At 41.3% G+C, this 18,786-nt stretch overlaps 1 protein-coding gene across 10 annotated transcripts in view; it reads left to right on the top strand.

The window, feature by feature from the left end:
* The window catches only part of ncam1b (neural cell adhesion molecule 1b), a 364,821-nt gene that overhangs the window by 146,732 nt on the left and 199,303 nt on the right, over nt 1–18,786 (top strand). For all 10 annotated transcript variants that reach the window (XM_061878066.1, XM_061878064.1, XM_061878065.1 and 7 more), the window contains exon 2: nt 17,143–17,217. In XM_061878066.1, coding sequence (XP_061734050.1) covers nt 17,143–17,217 — 75 coding nt within the window. The remainder of the gene's footprint in view (nt 1–17,142; nt 17,218–18,786) is intronic.

The raw sequence follows: 18,786 nt of genomic DNA, 5'->3' as shown, positions 1-18,786 counted from the left end.
AAAAATAGTCATAAAAACGGAAAATAACAGAGCTGAGACCCGGTGTTTGTAATGTGTTGAAAATGAAAATGGCGGCTGTATTACATTCTGACGTCATCGCCTCCAGCGCGATAAACAGAAAGGCGTTTAATTCGCCAACATTCACCCATTTAGAGTTCGGAAATCGGTTTAACAAAATAGATGGTCTTTTTTCTTCACCATCAAAGTATATATTGACGCTTACGTAGGTCTGGTGATAATGTTCCCCTTTAAGATGACTGTAGACCACACCTGGGCAAACTAAGCCTAGAGGGCCACATGCAACCCTTCAATCTGGCCCGCCGGACATTCCCAAATATTTTTTTTAGATCTCTAAGATGTAAAGTGTAGCTGCCATTATCATGTGCACTCAAGTTTTCTAATGACCGTAAGTCTTCAACTATACTAAGTCTTTTAATGGTTGGAATCTGCACTTTTGCATGATATACCAGGTACTATGGCAGGGGTCGGGAACCTTTTTGGCTGAGAGAGCCAAGAATCCGAATATTTTAAACTGTATTTCCGTAAGAGCCATATAATTTTTTTTTCAACACTGAACACAACTAAACGCGTGCATTTTTAAGTCAGACCAACATTACTAGAGTATAATATGTCTCTTATTCTTTGTAATAACATTGATATTCTGAACTATGGAGGGGCGTGGCCTGAGGGCCTGCAGCGAAGCGGGGCGTGCCAGGACCGGCCTCGAAATCAGCGACAGGTGCGTAGACAACCCACCGGGGCCTTGTTATCTAATCACCTGTCGCTCTGTTATAAGCAGCAGCCAGGAGGAACGACAGGGTTGGAGCTGGAGCCAGAGCGCGAGCGAGAACGAAAGAGAAAAAGACAATTGCTGGAAAGCAACTGAGAGACTTATTGAAAAATGAAAAAAATATCGTAACCCAGAAACAGGCTTGTCGGTGCTTGGTGGTCTGAAGAACCCCCAGGAGGGCCAGCGCGAAAAAAAATAAAAATAAATAAAGTGCGGTAGAAAAAAGGATGGATGGATTTAAATGCATGAGCATGTTTAATATTTTGAACATTATTTTTAACACTTTGATTACAATTGGAATTAGTCATTACTTATTGTGTTAAACAGTGTTAGCTCAGATTTATCCGAGAGCCAGGTGCAGTCATCAAACTAGCCACATCTGGCTCTAGAGCCATAGGTTCCCTACCCCTGTACAATGGTAATCTAATTAGTTACTATGGTAATCTAATTAGTTACTATGGTCATCTAATTAGTTACTATGGTCATCTAATTACTTACTATGGTAATCAAATTAATTACTATGGTAATCTAAGTAGGTACTATGGTCATCTAATTAGTTACCATGGTCATCTAATTAGTTACTATTGTAATCTAATTAGTTACTATGGTCATCTAATTAGTTACTATAGTAATCGAACTAGTTACTATTGTAATCTAATTAGTTACTATGGTAATCGAATTAGTTACTATGGTCATCTAATTAGTTACTATGGTAATCTAATTAGTTACTATTGTAATCGAATTAGTTACTATGGTCAGCTAATTAGTTACTATGGTCATCTAATTAGTTACTATTGTAATCTAATTAGTTACTATGGACATTTAATTAGTTACTATGGTAATCGAATTCGTTTCTATGGTAATCTAATTAGTTACTATGGTCATCTAATTACTTACTATGGTAATCGAATTAGTTACTATGGTAATCTAAGTAGGTACTATGGTCATCTAATTAGTTACCATGGTAATCTAATTAGTTACTATTGTAATCTAATTAGTTACTATGGTCATCTAATTAGTTACTATAGTAATCTAATTAGTTACTATTGTAATCTAATTAGTTACCATGGTAATCGAATTAGTTACTATAGTAATCTAATTAGTTACTATGGTAATCTAATTAGTTACTATTGTAATCTAATTAGTTACTTTAAATAGACTCCCTTTTTAGACCAGTTGATCTGCTGTTTCTTTTCTTTTTCTTCTATGTCCCACTCTCCCCTGTGGAGGGGGTCCGGTCCGATCCGGTGGCCATGTACTGCTTGCCTGTGTATCGGCTGGGGACATCTCTGCGCTGCTGATCCGCCTCCGCTTGGGATGGTTTCCTGGTGGCTCCGCTGTGAACGGGACTCTCTCTGCTGAGTTGGACCCGCTTTGGACTGGACTCTTGCGACTGTGTTGGATCCATTGTGGATTGAACTTTCACAGTATCATGTTAGACCCGCTCGACATCCATTGCTTTCCTCCTCTCTAAGGTTCTCATAGTCATTATTGTCACCGACGTCCCACTAGGTGTGAGTTTTCCTTGCCCTTATGTGGGCCTACCGAGGATGTCGTGGTGGTTTGTGCAGCCCTTTGAGACACTAGTGATTTAGGGCTATATAAGTAAACATTGATTGATTGATTGATACTATGGACATATAATTAGGTACTATGGTAATCGAATTAGTTTCTATGGTAATCTAATTAGTTACTATGGTCATCTAATTACTTACTATGGTAATCAAATTAGTTACTATGGTAATCTAAGTAGGTACTATGGTCATCTAATTAGTTACCATGGTAATCTAATTAGTTACTATTGTAATCTAATTAGTTACTATGGTCATCTAATTAGTTACCATAGTAATCTAATTAGTTACTATTGTAATCTAATTAGTTACCAAGGTAATCGAATTAGTTACTATAGTAATCTAATTAGTTACTATGGTAATCTAATTAGTTAATATGGTCATCTAAGTCACAGCAGCTCATACGAGGCACCAAGCAGTGTGGGTGGGGAGCGTTTCCACAGAGTGTTTCCAGAGCCTGAAATGTGGGTGTCAAGGATAGACGCGGAAGGAGATTTTCACAATAAAGTTCTAAAGCTTAGTGATATATAACATATATCCAATTGTAGGTGGGGTTGTTTTACCCTTCGCGTTCGGATTTGGCTGTGTTTGTTGCGTTTTTGTTGCTTTTTCGCTTTATTGTAAAATATGTCACATGTCAATATTCCGTGTTTTATTGTTCATAGTTAATATTGTAAATCCCACATTCTTTATTTACACGTACATTCTGGGTGTCTCATTCAGTAAAAACAATTTTAATTAATTCTGTTTTTTAAGGCGGTCTTTGGGGTTGTTTTCCATTTCTGTACCTTTTTGAGTGAAGACTATTATTAAATATGTTCCTATCTGCAAGCCTTGTCCGGAATAGTCCGTTTGCATCCCGGGAGAACAAACCTCGCAGCTGCCTAAACCTATGCTAGAGAGTATAGGTATAGGCAGTATTTCTTGCGTATAATATTCAAGACCCAGCTGCCGATTACTGCCTCTTCATGGAATCCTTGTGCTTCACTTTAATTCATGAAGTAACCTCCAATCCCTCACATGCAAGCAAATATGCATGTGGTTGAAACACATGTGCCCATTGCCTCATGGATATGCTTCAGGATTCTTAAACAAGCCTTATAAATAGAAACACCAGTCTGGCTTTTATACGAATGAACACAATTAACAACATCGCTGCCTTAGGACTACTGACCTTAGAAAATAAGCGGTTAACCGATTCGTGTTGCAAGTAATATACATCCATTTACTTTGCGCGGCCCCCTTAATTTGACGCCGCGGCGACAACCAGAAAATGGTTGGCCCCACAGAGACATGAATTATTGACACTGCAAGCTGTCTGTCCTGTCGCAATGATCATGCTGCATACAAATATGACATTGCCCACAGCCACAGCAAATGTTAAATAACAAATGAATTGCAAATGACTGTCGGATGTTCTCTTTTTTTCCCCCCGAAGTTTGAGCAACTAGAAACCAAGGCCAACAAAAAGTATTTCAAATCTTTGTCCGAGAGTGGTTGAATGGTAAAGGTCCGTATTTCGCCATGTATCAATTTGCTGGCTCAAAAGCTTCAAATCAAATACAACACATTCTGTATGCATAATTAACAATGTTCTGCATGCTTTCGTACAAACCCCGTTTCCATATGAGTTGGGAAATTGTGTTAGATGTAAATATAAACAGAATACAATGATTTGTAAATCATTTTCAACCCATATTTAATTGAATATGCTACAAAAACAACATATTTGATGTTCAAACTGATAATCATTAACGTTAGAATTTGATGCCAGCAACACGTGATAAAGAAGTTGGGAAAGGTGGCAATAAATACTGACAAAGTTGAGGAATGCTCATCAAACACTTATTTGGAACATCCCACAGGTGTGCAGGCTAATTGGGAACAGGTGGGTGCCATGATTGGGTATAAAAACAGCTTCCCAAAAAATGCTCAGTCTTTCACAAGAAAGGATGGGGCGAGGTACACCCCTTTGTCCACAACTGCGTGAGCAAATAGTCAAACAGTTTAAGAACAACGTTTCTCAAAGTGTAATTGTAAGAAATTTAGGGATTTCAACATCTACGGTCCATAATATCATCAAAAGGTTCAGAGAATCTGGAGAAATCACCCCTTGTAAGCGGCATGGCCGGAAACCAACATTGAATGACTGTGGCCTTCGATCCCTCAGACGGCACTGTATCAAAAACCAACATCAATCTCTAAAGGATATCACCACATGGGCTCAGGAACACTTCAGAAAACCACTGTCACTAAATACAGTTGGTCACTACATCTGCAAGTGCAAGTTAAAGCTCTACTATGCAAAGCGAAAGCCATTTGTCAACAACATCCAGAAACGCCGCCAGCTTTTCTGGGCCCGAGATCATCTAAGAAAGACTGATGCAAAATGGAAAAGTGTTCTGTGGTCTGACGAGTCCACATTTCAAATTGTTTTTGGAAATATTCGACATGGTGTCATCCGGACCAAAGGGGAAGCGAACCATCCAGACTGTTATCGACGCAAAGTTGAAAAGCCAGCATCTGTGATGGTATGGGGGTGCATTGGTGCCCAAGGCATGGGTAACTTACACATCTGTGAAGGCACCATTAATGCTGAAAGGTACATACAGGTTTTGGAACAACATATGCTGCCATCTAAGCGCCGTCTTTTTGATTGACACCCCTGCTTATTTTAGCAAGACAACGCCAAGCCACATTCAGCACGTGTTACAACAGCGTGGCTTCGTAAAAAAAGAGTGCGCATACTTTCCTGGCCCGCCTGCAGTCCAGACCTGTCTCCCAATGTGTGGCGCATTATAAAGCGTAAAATACGACAGCGTAGACCCCGGACTATTGAACGACTGAAGCTCTACATAAAACAAGAATGGGAAAGAATTCCACTTTCAAAGCTTCAACAATTAATTTCCTCAGTTCCCAAACGTTTGAGTGTTGTTAAAAAGAAAAGGTGATGTAACACAGTGGTGAACATGCCCTTTCCCAACTACTTTGGCACGTGTTGCAGCCATGAATTTCTAGTTAATTATTATTTGCAAAAAAAAATAAAAGTTTATGAGTTTAAACATCAAATATATTGTCTTTGTAGTGCATTCAGTTGAATATGGGTTGAAAAGGATTTGCAAATCATTGTATTCCGTTTATATTTACATCTAACACAATTTCCCAACTCATATGGAAATGGGGTTTGTTAAATACTTTTTATCATTAATGCGACTTCTTGAACAGGTGCGATAGAAACGGACGGATGGATTAAAATGCATTTTGAACGTTATTTTTAACACTGTGATTACCAGCGGAATTATTAATTACTTATCGTGTTAAGCAACGTCAGCTAAGATTTATCTAGGAGCCAGATGCAGTCATCAAAAGAGCCACAGGTTCCCTACCCCTGCTCGAGAGCTTCAAATCAAATACTACACATTCTGCATGCATAATTAACAATGTTCTGCATGCTTTCGTACTAAAACTCTTTAGTACGGTGTAATCAAACAAAAGTGTGTTTTGTACTTGAAGTGGTTTGTTTGGTTGGCCCTTTTCTAAATGAACAAAACCGGGCAATTTTGCACAATGTTGTGTCGCTCAAACACTCCGTCCCTTAAGTGGTCCTTATAATTAACTCGAACATTAGCCTAATGACAAAAAATGTCAGCTTTCAAAAAATCTGTTGAATCAAATGGTTTTCCCACTCAGTGGAATAGCTCCATTTGGTATAATCTACCAGCCATTGATGTTTAAAAAAGTATTAACTTCACAACTCAGTGGCGTTTTGATCGGTAAGTTGTGACCTAACCCTACCTCGACTCCGGCCGAGTCATACCAAACACTATAAAAATGGGAGCCATTCTTATTTAGTCCGCGACATACATGGCGGACAATAACTGGTACAGTCTGCTTTGCCGGTCCAAAAGCATTCACCGTTTTCCGTAGTTTGTCTTCCCTCAACGGCCGGGTAGAACAAAGCACGCGCCTTCTACTCAGTGGCTTAGTGGATAGAGTGTCCGCCCTAAGGTCGGTAGGTCTTGACCTAACCCTACCTTGACCCCGGCCGAGTCATACCAAACACTATAAAAATGGGAGCCATTCTTATTTAGTCCGCGACATACATGGCGGACAATAACTGGTACAGTCTGCTTTGCCGGTCCAAAAGCATTCACCGTTTTCCGTAGTTTGTCTTCCCTAGACGGCCAGGTAATACAAAGCACGCGCCTTCTACTCAGTGGCTTAGTGGATAGAGTGTCCGCCCTGAGGCCAGTAGGTCTTGACCTAACCCTAAACCCCGGCCGAGTCATACCAAACACTATAAAAATGGAACCCATTCTTATACCGTATTTCCTTGATTAGCCGCCGGGCATGTAATATGCGCCTGCCTTGAATTACTGCCGGGCAAAACTCACTCACCAATTTAATAAGCGCATGCTTATTTTTACCGGCAAGTCAAATTTGTGACGTCACGAGTAACGCTTCCCCTGCCATTATATTCAAAAAGGCGCAGGAAATTTTTTGCCTTTACTGTGTCTAAACCAGGGGTCTTGTTCCACAGCTGATGGATCACACTGATGGTTGTGATATAAAACGATTTTAACACTCTTACTAATATGCACCACACTCTGTGAACCCACACCAAATAAGAATAACACATTTCTGGAGAGTATTGGCTCTGTGGCACATTATAAACGCAGCATAGGGATTACCCATAATGCCGTGCATCCGTGACTCATGGATATATTATACACACACCCCCAACCCCCCTCTCTCTCCGTGCGTTCATTGAGGTGGGCGGGGTTGGGGGCGCGTGTATATTATATCCAAGAGTCACGGAAACACGGCATTATGGGTAATCCCTATGCTGCGTTTAGAATGTGCCACAGAGCCAATGCTCCCCAGTATAGTGTTTGGTGTGGGTTCACAGAGTGTGGCGCATATTAGTAAGAGTTGTATAGTTGTTTATATGCCAACCATCAGTGTAAAAGGTATGGCTGTTGAGCAAGTATGCATTGCAATCTCGTATGAGAAGCAGCGAAATGCATGCGTCCGGCCGGCACGCAGACAGCTTGGTGTAAAAGTGGGCGCGATTCGCCGTTTTCCGTAGTTAGTCTTCCCTCGACGGCCAGGTAATACAAAGCACGCGCTATCTACTCAGTGGCCTAGTGTTTAGAATGTCCGCCCTGACATTGGTAAGTCGTGACCTAACCCTACCTCGACCCCAGCCGAGTCAAACCAAAGACTATAAAAATGGGAGCCCTCACCTCCCTGCTTGTCAATCAGCATCAAGTGTTGGAATTGGGGGTTAAATCACCAAAATGATTCTCGAGCGCGGCCACCGATGCTGCTCCCTGCTCCCCTCACCTCCCAGGGAGTGAAACAAGGGGATAGCTGAAATGCAGAGGGTAATTTCACTGTGACTATCAGCGGTACTTTAACTTTTAAATATATTTCCAAATATCAAAATGCATAGTGTCATTCATTTAATCTCAAACTGTATTTTTAGTTTATAGCTACTCATTTTTAAACTAAGAGCCCCTGACTAAGGAGGTATTATGAAATGGAATGCTTGTTTTAACCACAGGGAGATTGCGTGTTTTTCTAGAACTAGGTCACATTTTTTCACTTGAATTGTTCATTTATGGTCCCTCAGCCAGTGAAGTGTCCAGGGCCTCAAAAAATGAGTAAACTTGACTCACGCTCACAAACGTTTGCATGTGGTCTAAATTCTCTGATTAGGTTTCACAAATTGTACATCGCCTTGATACGTTGCTGTATTTTGAAGAGGGGACCTTTTGATTAACGAAAAGTTCATGTTTCAGATAGATGGGGTTTTGATGGGACAAAAATGTCATTTATCAATAAACAGTGGATCATTTTGTACTATCAATCAATCAATCAATCAATCAATGTTTACTTATATAGCCCTAAATCACTAGTGTCTCAAAGGGCTGCACAAACCACTACGACATCCTCGGTAGGCCCACATAAGGGCAAGGAAAACTCACACCCAGTGGGACATCGGTGACAATAATGACCCAGTGGGACGTCGGTGACAATGATGACTATGAGAACCTTGGAGAGGAGGAAAGCAATGGATGTCGAGCGGGTCTAACATGATACTGTGAAAGTTCAATCCATAATGGATCCAACACAGTCGCGAGAGTCCAGTCCAAAGCGGATCCAACACAGCAGCGAGAGTCCCGTTCACAGCGGAGCCAGCAGGAAACCATCCCAAGCGGAGGCGGATCAGCAGCACAGAGATGTCCCCAGCCGATACACAGGCAAGCAGTACATGGCCACCGGATCGGACCGGACCCCCTCCACAAGGGAGAGTGGGACATAGAAGAAAAAGAAAAGAAACGGCAGATCAACTGGTCTAAAAAGGGAGTCTATTTAAAGGCTAGAGTATACAAATGAGTTTTAAGGTGAGACTTAAATGCTTCTACTGAGGTGGCATCTCGAACTGTTACCGGGAGGGCATTCCAGAGTACTGGAGCCCGAACGGAAAACGCTCTATAGCCCGCAGACTTTTTTTGGGGTTTGGGAATCACTAATAAGCCGGAGTCCTTTGAACGCAGATTTCTTGCCGGGACATATGGTACAATACAATCTACTACTACCAAAATACATAATGACATTCCTCAGACTTTAAGCTTTGTAAAAATATACAAACCATGGGTGTGGTGTTTGCAAAATTAAGCTACTAGATTCCGTTAAAAAGTGTCCCCCAAAAAATGCTTTAACAGGGTTTCCCGCAGCGCTTTGTTGCTAAGGCGGCCGCCTTAACAACAAAGAGCCTCCGCCTAACCTAAAGTCTTAACAAGCTGCTCCGCTTCGTTCTGTCTCTGTCAGTACGTCTCTGGAGCACCCAGCAGTGTCCCACCCACACAACCATCTGATTGGTTACAAGCAGAGCGGTAACAGCCAATCAGAAGTGCGTATTCAGAGCCTATGGAGTCAGTGCTCCAGCATAGTGATGAGCATATAGGCCTGCGGATTCGCCCCAAATTATAAAAAACACCTCCCAGTAAACTACTAGTAACATCACTATGAGCCCATTGACGTTCTAAAAACATAAACGGCAGCTCAGCTCGCTCGCAGTACTTGAGGTAAAGGCTATTTAGCTTTATAACATTTACATAATACAAATCAACTACAGGCTTCCCAAATGCTGTAATGAATTAAGCATGATGAGTTGAGCATATGTCAGCATGTGGCATAATAATAACATACTATGTAGCTGTAAATATAATGTATATATATATTTCTTTTGTATTTTATGTCATTCTTTTGTTTTGTTGCATGGCTCAAAATAAACCATTCATTCATTCATACTTAGTATCTCAGGTAACTAGGACTGTTTTGTTTTTTCTTAATGGAAAAAAATATCGAGATATATATTGTATATCGCCATTCAGCATATAGAGCGGAAAACACAACCAAATATTGTAGGCTTCTTCACGCGACGAAGCCGGCCTACTTCACCACAGCCTGCCTTATTGTCCACTGTCTATCTATCTATCTATCTATCTATCTATCTATCTATCTATCTATCTATCTATCTATCTATCTATCTATCTATCTATCTATCTATCTATCTATCTATTTTCTGGGTGAAACACTGTTTAGGTTGGTCACATCAGGTCATATTAAACACCATCATCAATTTTTGGAATTGTAATTATATCAATTATGAACAATGAGAACTGGAATACTCCTTACAGTATAAGAAGCAAAGTAAATATGTTCCAAAGTACCATTTTGACATTTTAATTTGCACTGCTCACATCCTCTAGGCACGCTCCTTAACCATTTATGTGATGTCTGCTCACAGGCTCGGGTTTCAGATTGATTAGTCTCCAGGGGATTCACATTCAGATTAAATTTCCAGGACAGGCAGTTTGCTCGGTGTCGTTTAGTCCCCTTTCGCCTTGAATGAGTCTGTGCCCTTTAACAAGACTGAAGCTTCCGTGGCTCTTTAGCCTCTCAAATATATGACTCGGGAATGTTTGGTGCAAGAGCAATTACTGTCCTGTTCATAACGACGTAAAGTGGGGAGCCGTGGATCTGCTTCGGCTCTAAGGGAGTGCAATTGAAGGATAAACGGGTCATTTGGAGAGGATCCAAACCTCCAGGTGTGATATTCTCCATATGAATGATGTGGATGACAAGATACAGTCAATACTTGGTGATGAGTAATCAGCGTGTTTGTGCTCAGTAAGAAACTGACATTCCATTCACAGTCCAATGTCAGATTTGTGACTAAACGGCAGTACTGCATAGGCGTGTAACGGTACACCAAATTTTGGTTCGGTACGTACCTTGATTCAGACGTCACGGTTCGGTTCAGTTTTCGATACAGTAAGACAGGGGTAGGGAACCTGGGGCTCCCGAGCCAGATATGGCTCTTTTGATGACTGCATCTGGCTCGCTGATCAATCTTAGATGACAGATAAGTAACGAATAATTCCGTGTTAAAGATAACGTTCAAAAATGCCGTAGGTATTATGTGATTGGGCCGGCAGCAAAGGCAGTGTCTTTAAGGTTTCTTGGCGCTCTGTACTTCTTTCTAGGTTTGTGTACACAGCAGCGTTTTAAAAAGTCACAAGTTTTACTTTGATTGATTGATTGATTGATTGATATATGTTTATTTCAAATATGAAAAAAACAAAACAAACAAGAGCAAGCATGATCCAATACAGTGATATAGCCTTAACGGCTATTATAACAAAATGAAAACAATGGAGAATAAAAAAAACAAAAAAAACAAAAGAGCATTCGTTTTTTTTTTTTTTTTACATATTTGAAAAGGAGTGAGAAGAAGTATACACTTATTTAATCCCACCCCTTTTCTTTAAATCATAAATTACCCTGAGCTCGAACTTCCTTGTTCACTCTATGTACAAACTTAATGAACTTGTATATAAATAAATGATAAATATATACATACATATGCACACTACACACATACATAGCCACACCCTTACCACAAGTGCTCATGGAAATAGTATCATGAAAAAAAAAGAAAGAAAAACAGCAGTACCAGTGCCTCAATGGGCAGCCCCTAACTCTTTTGGAACACAAGAAACTAGGGATGCACCGAAATGAAAATTTGTGGCCGAAGCCGAATAAAATTTAAACGCTTGGCCGAACGCCGAATACCGAATAATGAATGCAGTTTTTCACAATTTTTTAAATATTGCATAAATAGCCTAGAATAGATATTTAGACATGTTTTTCAAATAAAGTAATTTTTTTATTGAATATTGACATTTTTTTAATTTTCCAGTAGCCTTTGCTTTTCAAAAAAAGCACAAGTTTTTCATCTCTATTAGGCCTTCAAACAAAACATGCATTACAAAAAAAACAAAGGGCATTAATGTGGATAAACCCACAACAAATGAATGATTGTCCTTTTGGCAAAAGTCTGCTTAGCCACAGTAGATATGCTAATAATGTCAACAGAAGGCTCAAGTAAATCTCAATCAAGTGTGTGCTTGTAACCTCATACACTTATACAGGTACACAACATATCCCAACGTCACCGCGTCACTGCACGTTGGTTGATTGCGTCACTGCACGTTGGTTGATTGCGTCACACGCCACTATTCGGCCTTGTTTTTAACTCATTCCACCGAAGGCCGAATGTGGCTTTTTTTGCCATATTCGGCCGAATATATTCGGTTACCGATTAATCGGTGCATCCCTACAAGAAACCCAATATCAAAGCCCTTCTTCATGTCTGTACTTTTTGAAACTGATACCGATAATTTCCGATATTCATTTTTAAAGCATCTATCAGCCGATGATATCGGCAGTCCGATATTATTGGACTGCCAATAAAATGCATTCTAATGCATTTCAGTCCATCCTTCCGTTTTATACCGCACCTGTTCAGTCGCATTAATGGTAAGAAGTATTTCAATTACGGGGGGACGGCGTGGCGCAGTGGAAGAGTGGCCGTGCCAGCAACCTCAGGGTTCCTAGTTCGATCCCCACCTTCTACCAACCTCGTCACGTCCGTTGTGTCCTGAGCAAGACACTTCACCCTTGCTCCTGATGGGTGCTGGTTGGCGCCTTGCATGGCAGCTCCCTCCATCAGTGTGTGAATGTGTGTGTGAATGTGGAAGTAGTGTCAAAGCGCTTTGAGTACCTTGAAGGTAGAAAAGCGCTATACAAGTACAACCCATTTATCATTTATTATGTGTGTAGAAGCCACATATATTACTTGACTGGGCTGGCACGCTGTTTGTGAGGAGGAAAAACAGACTTGACGACAGGTTGTAGGGGACGCTAAAGGCAGGGTCTTTAAGGCACACCCCCGATATTGTTGTCCGGGTGGAATTCGGGAGAATGGTTGCACTGGGAGATTTTCAGGAGGGGGACTGAAATTCGAGAGTCTCCCAGGAAATCGGTGAATGTGGTGTTACAGCGGCACCGCTGTATAACACCGGCGGGCCAGCTCTAATGTTAATATGATATTGCCTCAAGGGCCAAATGAAATTACATGGCGGGCCAGATTTGGCCCGCGGGCCAGAGTTTGACACCTACGGGTTAGGGCCTTGCATGGCCGATCCCGCCATCAATGTGTGAATGTTGAAATAGTGTCAAAGCGCTTTGAGTACCTTGAAGGTGGAAAAGCGCGATACGAGTATAACCCATTGACCATTTATTAGTGGTCAACTCCAGAATAACAATGTTATTAAAAACAGTAAGAGACCTATTATACTTTAAAAATGTTGGTCTTACCTAAAAATGCACGCATTTAGTTGTATTCAGCGTTGAAAAATATTATATGGCTCTCGCGGAAGTACATTTTAAAATATTTGGCTTTCATGGCTCTCTCAGCCAAAAAGGTTCCCGACCCCTGCAGTAAGAAAACAACAAAATATACATTTTTTGGTTATTTATTTAACAAATTTGCAAAATCTTCCACCAAAAATATTTTTGTTAGTGGAATATCTGATGTGATGTAATGGGAACCTTTGATAGGTCAATAATTCATAATAACATTGATTTTGATTCAATATTATGTTTTGATCAAGGACAGTTTAAAGGACAAAAAAACAGCTCTGTTTTATTAGTCAACGTTGCAACTTTTTCAAAACTGCATTTAGCCTTTAAGCTTTTTTATTTCAGTTTTGTTTATGTTTTTGTTTATTTTAATAGTATTTTCAGAATGTGCCATGGGCCTTTAAAACATTAGCTGTGGGCCGCAAATGGCTTGCGGGGCACACTTTTGACACCCCTGCTATAGATAATAAAAAATAAAATCTAATAAATCTATTTGTAAAAAGCAGACATGCGCGTTTATCATAACTCTCTCGCTCTCTCTGTCTCTGCCTCTCCCTCACGAATGTTGCTGCATGCACAATTTGTTTTGTTTTTAACCCCTTCTTAACCCTGAACGTACATTGAAAATACACGTAACCCTAACTTAAAATGCCGGACATTGGAGGCATTTAAGAAACTCCACCCGGACAGCCCCGCGAAAGAGGACATATCCCGTGAAAAGAGGAGGTATGGTGGGTCTAATGAGCCCGGTTGCTGCTAGCATGCCGTGTGTTGTGCCTCGGTGTGCATTGTTTACACAACGTGCAATACGCTGCTTAATGTGTCCGTGTGGAAACTCGTACCGAACCGAAACCCCCGTACCGAAAGGGTTCAATACAAATGCACGTACCGTTACACCCCTAGGACTGCAGGTCCTGGCTTTCCTCATCCCTGATTTAAGATGGTTTACCTTTGATGAACAAGAGTAGTGTGTAATTTATTTATATTTGCCAGCTTTGACATTTAAAAGAAGCCCGAATTATTGGGAGGATTGGGCTTCATGTCCGTGATAGCAAAGTTGTATTGGTCTGTTAAAAAAAACACTACATTTTAAGCATCCGTCCACATTACTGGCTCAGTTGATTCACTGACTTAGTTCCTCCATTCTTTACAACTTCCTGCCCTTTGCAACTCCCCTCGCTCTCGCCCTGACATCCGACGATATAGAGCCGGATTTTGGGCCCATTTAGTTACATTTCAACCGCGAGAAACCCTAACTGCTCCCCTCGGGAAACAAGTGAATCTTTGTTCTAATTAAGCGCCAAAGGGTTCAAACCAGACCTCTCCCTGAGACATAGAAATCAGTCTTTTTTCCATCTGTACATTGATGTAGTGCAGGCATTTACCAATGAACACAGTGCATCTCTTGCATGCGTTTCCAAGCATCATAATTGGATGGGATTTCTTTTGAGAAGGCACAAAACCTCGGCTATAAAGGACAGCGTTTTTTTTTTTTTGGGTAACAAAGATGTCTTGGATTGCCGTTTTAAGACAATCCATCAGTAGAAGCATTTAAGTCTCACCTTAAAACTCATTTGTATACTCTAGCCTTTAAATAGACTCCCTTTTTAGACCAGTTGATCTGCCGTTTCTTTTCTTTTTCTCCTATGTCCCACTCTCCCTTGTGGAGGGGGTCTGGTGCGATCCGGTGGCCATGTACTGCTCGCCTGTGTATCGGCTGGGGACATCTCTGCGCTGCTGATCCGCCTCCGCTTGGGATGGTTTCCTGCTGGCTCCGCTGTGAACGGGACTCTCGCTGCTGTGTTGGATCCGCTTTGGACTGGACTCTTGCGACTGTGTTGGATCCATTATGGATTGAACTTTCACAGTATCATGTTAGACCCGCTCGACATCCATTGCTTTCCTCCTCTCCAAGGTTCTCATAGTCATCATTGTCACCACTAGGTGTGAGTTTTCCTTGCCCTTATGTGGGCCTACCGAGGATGTCGTAGTGGTTTGTGCAGCCCTTTGAGACACTAGTGATTTAGGGCTATATAAGTAAACATTGATTGATTGATTGATTGATCTACCCATTCATCTTCTTCCGCCTATCCAAAGTCGGGACGCGGGGGCAGCAGCCTAAGCAGGGAAACCCAGACTTCCCTCTCCCCAGCCACTTCGTACAGCTCTTCCCAGGGGGTCCCGAGGCGTTCCCAGGCCAGCCGTGAGACATAGTCTTCCCAACATGTCCTGGGTCTTCCCTGTGGCCTCCTACCAGTCGGACGTGCCCAAAACACCTCCCTAGGGAGGCGTTCGGGTGGCATCCTCACCAGATGCCGGAACCACCTCAGCGGCTTTACTTTGAGCTCCTCCCGGATGGCAGAGCTTCTCACCCTATCTTTAAGGGAGAGACCCACCATCCGGCAGGGGAAACTCATTTCGGCCGCTTGTACCCGTGATTGTGTCCTTTCAATCATAAGCCAAAGCTCATGACCATAGGTGAGGATGGGAATGTAGAGCGACCGGTAAATTGAGAGCTTTGCCTTCCGGCTCAGCTCCTTCTTCACCACAACGGATTGATACAGCGTCCGCATTACTGAAGACGCCGTGCCGATCCGCCTGTCGACATCACTATCCACTCTTCCCTTACTCTTGAACAAGACTCCGAGGTAATTGAATAAAGTTCGCAACTGTCGGTGCTAATACAAAAGCCCTGCCTCTACCGGAAGTCGCAGACGATGACGTCACATGTTTGATGGCTCCTCACATATTCACATTGTTTTTAATGGGAGCCTCCAACAAAAAGTGCTATTCAGACCGAGAAAACGACCATTTCCCCATCAATTTGAGCGAGGATGAAAGATTTGTGTTTGAGGATATTGATAGCGACGGACTAGAAAAAATAACAATATACATAACGCGATTGGGACGAATTCAGATGTTTTTAGACACATTTACTAAGATAATTCTGGGAAATCCCTTATCTTTCTATTGTGTTGCTAGTGTTTTAGTGAGTTAAATAGTACCTGATAGTCGGAAGTGTACGTCCACAGCCGGGTGTTGACGCGCAGGGTCTCAGGGGAGTCGACGGCAGCTTTTGTCCGGTAAGAACTGACTTTTTAACCACAATTTTCTCACCGAAACCTGCTGGTTGACATTCCGTCTTGATTCATGTCTGCTTGACCGCGTTCTGATCCATAGTAACGTTTCACCCCTTAGGAATTTTAAACAAGGAATCACCGTGTGTTTGTGTGGCTAAAAGCTAAAGCTTCCCAACTCCATCTTTCTACTGTGACTTCTCCAATATTAATTGAACAAAGTGCAAAAGATTCAGCAACACAGATGTCCAAAATACTGTATAATTATGCCGTTAAAGCAGACGACTTTTAGCTGTGTGTGTGTGCAGCGCTTGTACTTCTTAAAAACCTGTGACGTCTTGCGTCCACGTCATCATTACACAACGTTTCCAGGACGAAACTCCCGGGAAATTTAAAATTGCAATTTAGTAAACTAAAAAGGCCGTATTAGCATGTGTTGCAATGTTAATATTTCATCATTGATATATAAACTATCAGACTGCAGGTGGGTAGTAGTGGCTTTCAGTAGGCCTTTAAACCAGTGTGGGTGGCACTGGGAGCAGGTGGGTAAAGTGTCTTGCCCAAGGACACAATGGCAGTAACTAGGATAGCAGAAGCGGGTATCGAACCTGGAACCCTCAAGTTGCTAGCACGGTCACTCTATCAACCAAGCTATACCTTCTGTGTTTACATCACAAAAAAGAACAATTGTGGACATAAGCTAACCAAACTGAAATTCTAATATTCAAACTATTGAGGGGCATATTTTTGGTTTCCAAACAGTACAACTCTAAAGGTGTTCAGATTTTGACGTGCTACATGGTTTATTGTCCTTATTGTTTTTTGGGTTCCCGACACATTGTAACATTTCAAAGTTAAAGCAATGCATATATGCTAAGGTTTCATCTTTAATCTAATGTTTTGCATGTTTTGTATCCTTCTCTAGTTTCGATGGATGTGCAGATCACACCCAGTCACGGCGAAATAAGTCTCGGGGAGTCCAAATTCTTCATGTGTGAAGGTAAGTGTGCCAAGTGGTTCTGACACTTATTATAAACTACACTTTTCCAATTTTTGTTTTGTTTTTGAAAGCAAGACACTTTAAATGTGACCCATCTTCTTGTTCAGGGTGAAATTACTGCTATTATTCTCTGCATGCATCATCAGCATAGACAAAGGGTGAATTTTTATCAACTGGCTGTTTCTGAAAAACATTTTAGTTCAATAAGAATGGAAACATTCTGACAATTTTTTTTTTACATTATATTATGCACCATGTTCAGTGTAATCCCCAGCAACAATTATTCTATAGTCATATGTACAGTAAGGTTATCTCATTAGTAGGAATATCAACATTAGCACCATTAATCAAATAAGTCAATCATAATTATCAATATGATTAAATTGATTTTAAAACACAATTAACCCATCTGCATCGCCGATCCCTGCAAAAATCCCTGAAACGTCTCTAGCAGTTTGGGCATGTTGTCCAAGTAATGGGCAGTTGATTTAGTACAGGCTGCGAAACAAAACAACTATGGCTGGGCGATAAATCGATAATACTCCGTGCGACTATATCGTGATATTGGAGTATACGTTCTCACGCAGTTGCTTTTAACTGCGGGCATTACACTACAGGCGTTTCCCATTCTTTCTTGTCTCTCCTTCTCACAGACAGTAAGCGCACCTTCTTACATACGTCACATACGTATACGCCTTCCAAATCATGGGTAACGTTAGCTGTGATGCTAGCGGAGCCGTGCGAGTGGTAATACGAGAGAAAGAAGGTGCGAATCTGGTAACAAATGAAGGAAAAAATAATTCCCAAGAAAACCAGCAGGGGGTCCATCGTCTGTGGGTGGTTTGGCTTCAAGCGGGAAAATGTTGAACAGACAACCGTAATTTGTCAAGTATGGGGCAAAAGCGTTGCTACAAAAAGTAGCATTACTGCTAATGTGTAGCATCATTTGAAAAGTCTCCAGCTAAAGAATGAAGAGCGTTTACTCCGCGTGTCAACAAATTGCCGAGGCAACCATTTCCAGATGAACACCGTATGAAAAAAATAGTCAACAACAAAAGGCGATAATGTCGGCAGGAACCTACCACGTAGCGAAAGACATACACTATTTGATTTCCTATTATGCAGCTCATTTTTATTTGACACTTATTGAAATATCTTGTGTGACATCATGCACAAAAGTGCACTTGATTTTTTTTAAACTATTGTGGTGGTCTGCGATGAGGTGGCGACTTGTCCAGGGTGTACCCCGCCTTCCGCCCGATTGTAGCTGAGATAAGCGCCAGCGCCCCCCGCGACCCTCAAAAGGGAATAAGCGGTAGAAAATGGATGGATGGATATTGTGGTGGTGTTCTGTACAAAAAGTTTACTTTAATTTAGTGTTGTTTTGATGTGTCATCTTAGTGACATCATGCACAAAAGTGCACTTTATTTGTTTTAAACTATTGTAGTGGCATTCTGTCCAAAAAGTGCACTTTAATTTAGTGTTGTTTTGATATGTCATCTTCGTGACATCATGCACAAAAGTGCACTTTATTTGTTTTAAACTATTGTAGTGGCATTCTGTCCAAA

The sequence above is a fragment of the Nerophis ophidion genome, linkage group LG18 (genome assembly GCF_033978795.1).
Source record: "Nerophis ophidion isolate RoL-2023_Sa linkage group LG18, RoL_Noph_v1.0, whole genome shotgun sequence".
Classification (NCBI taxonomy): Eukaryota; Metazoa; Chordata; class Actinopteri; order Syngnathiformes; family Syngnathidae; genus Nerophis; species Nerophis ophidion.
The sequence above is the reverse complement of the archived record's forward strand: the minus strand, read 5'-3'. Positions and strand labels throughout refer to the sequence as shown.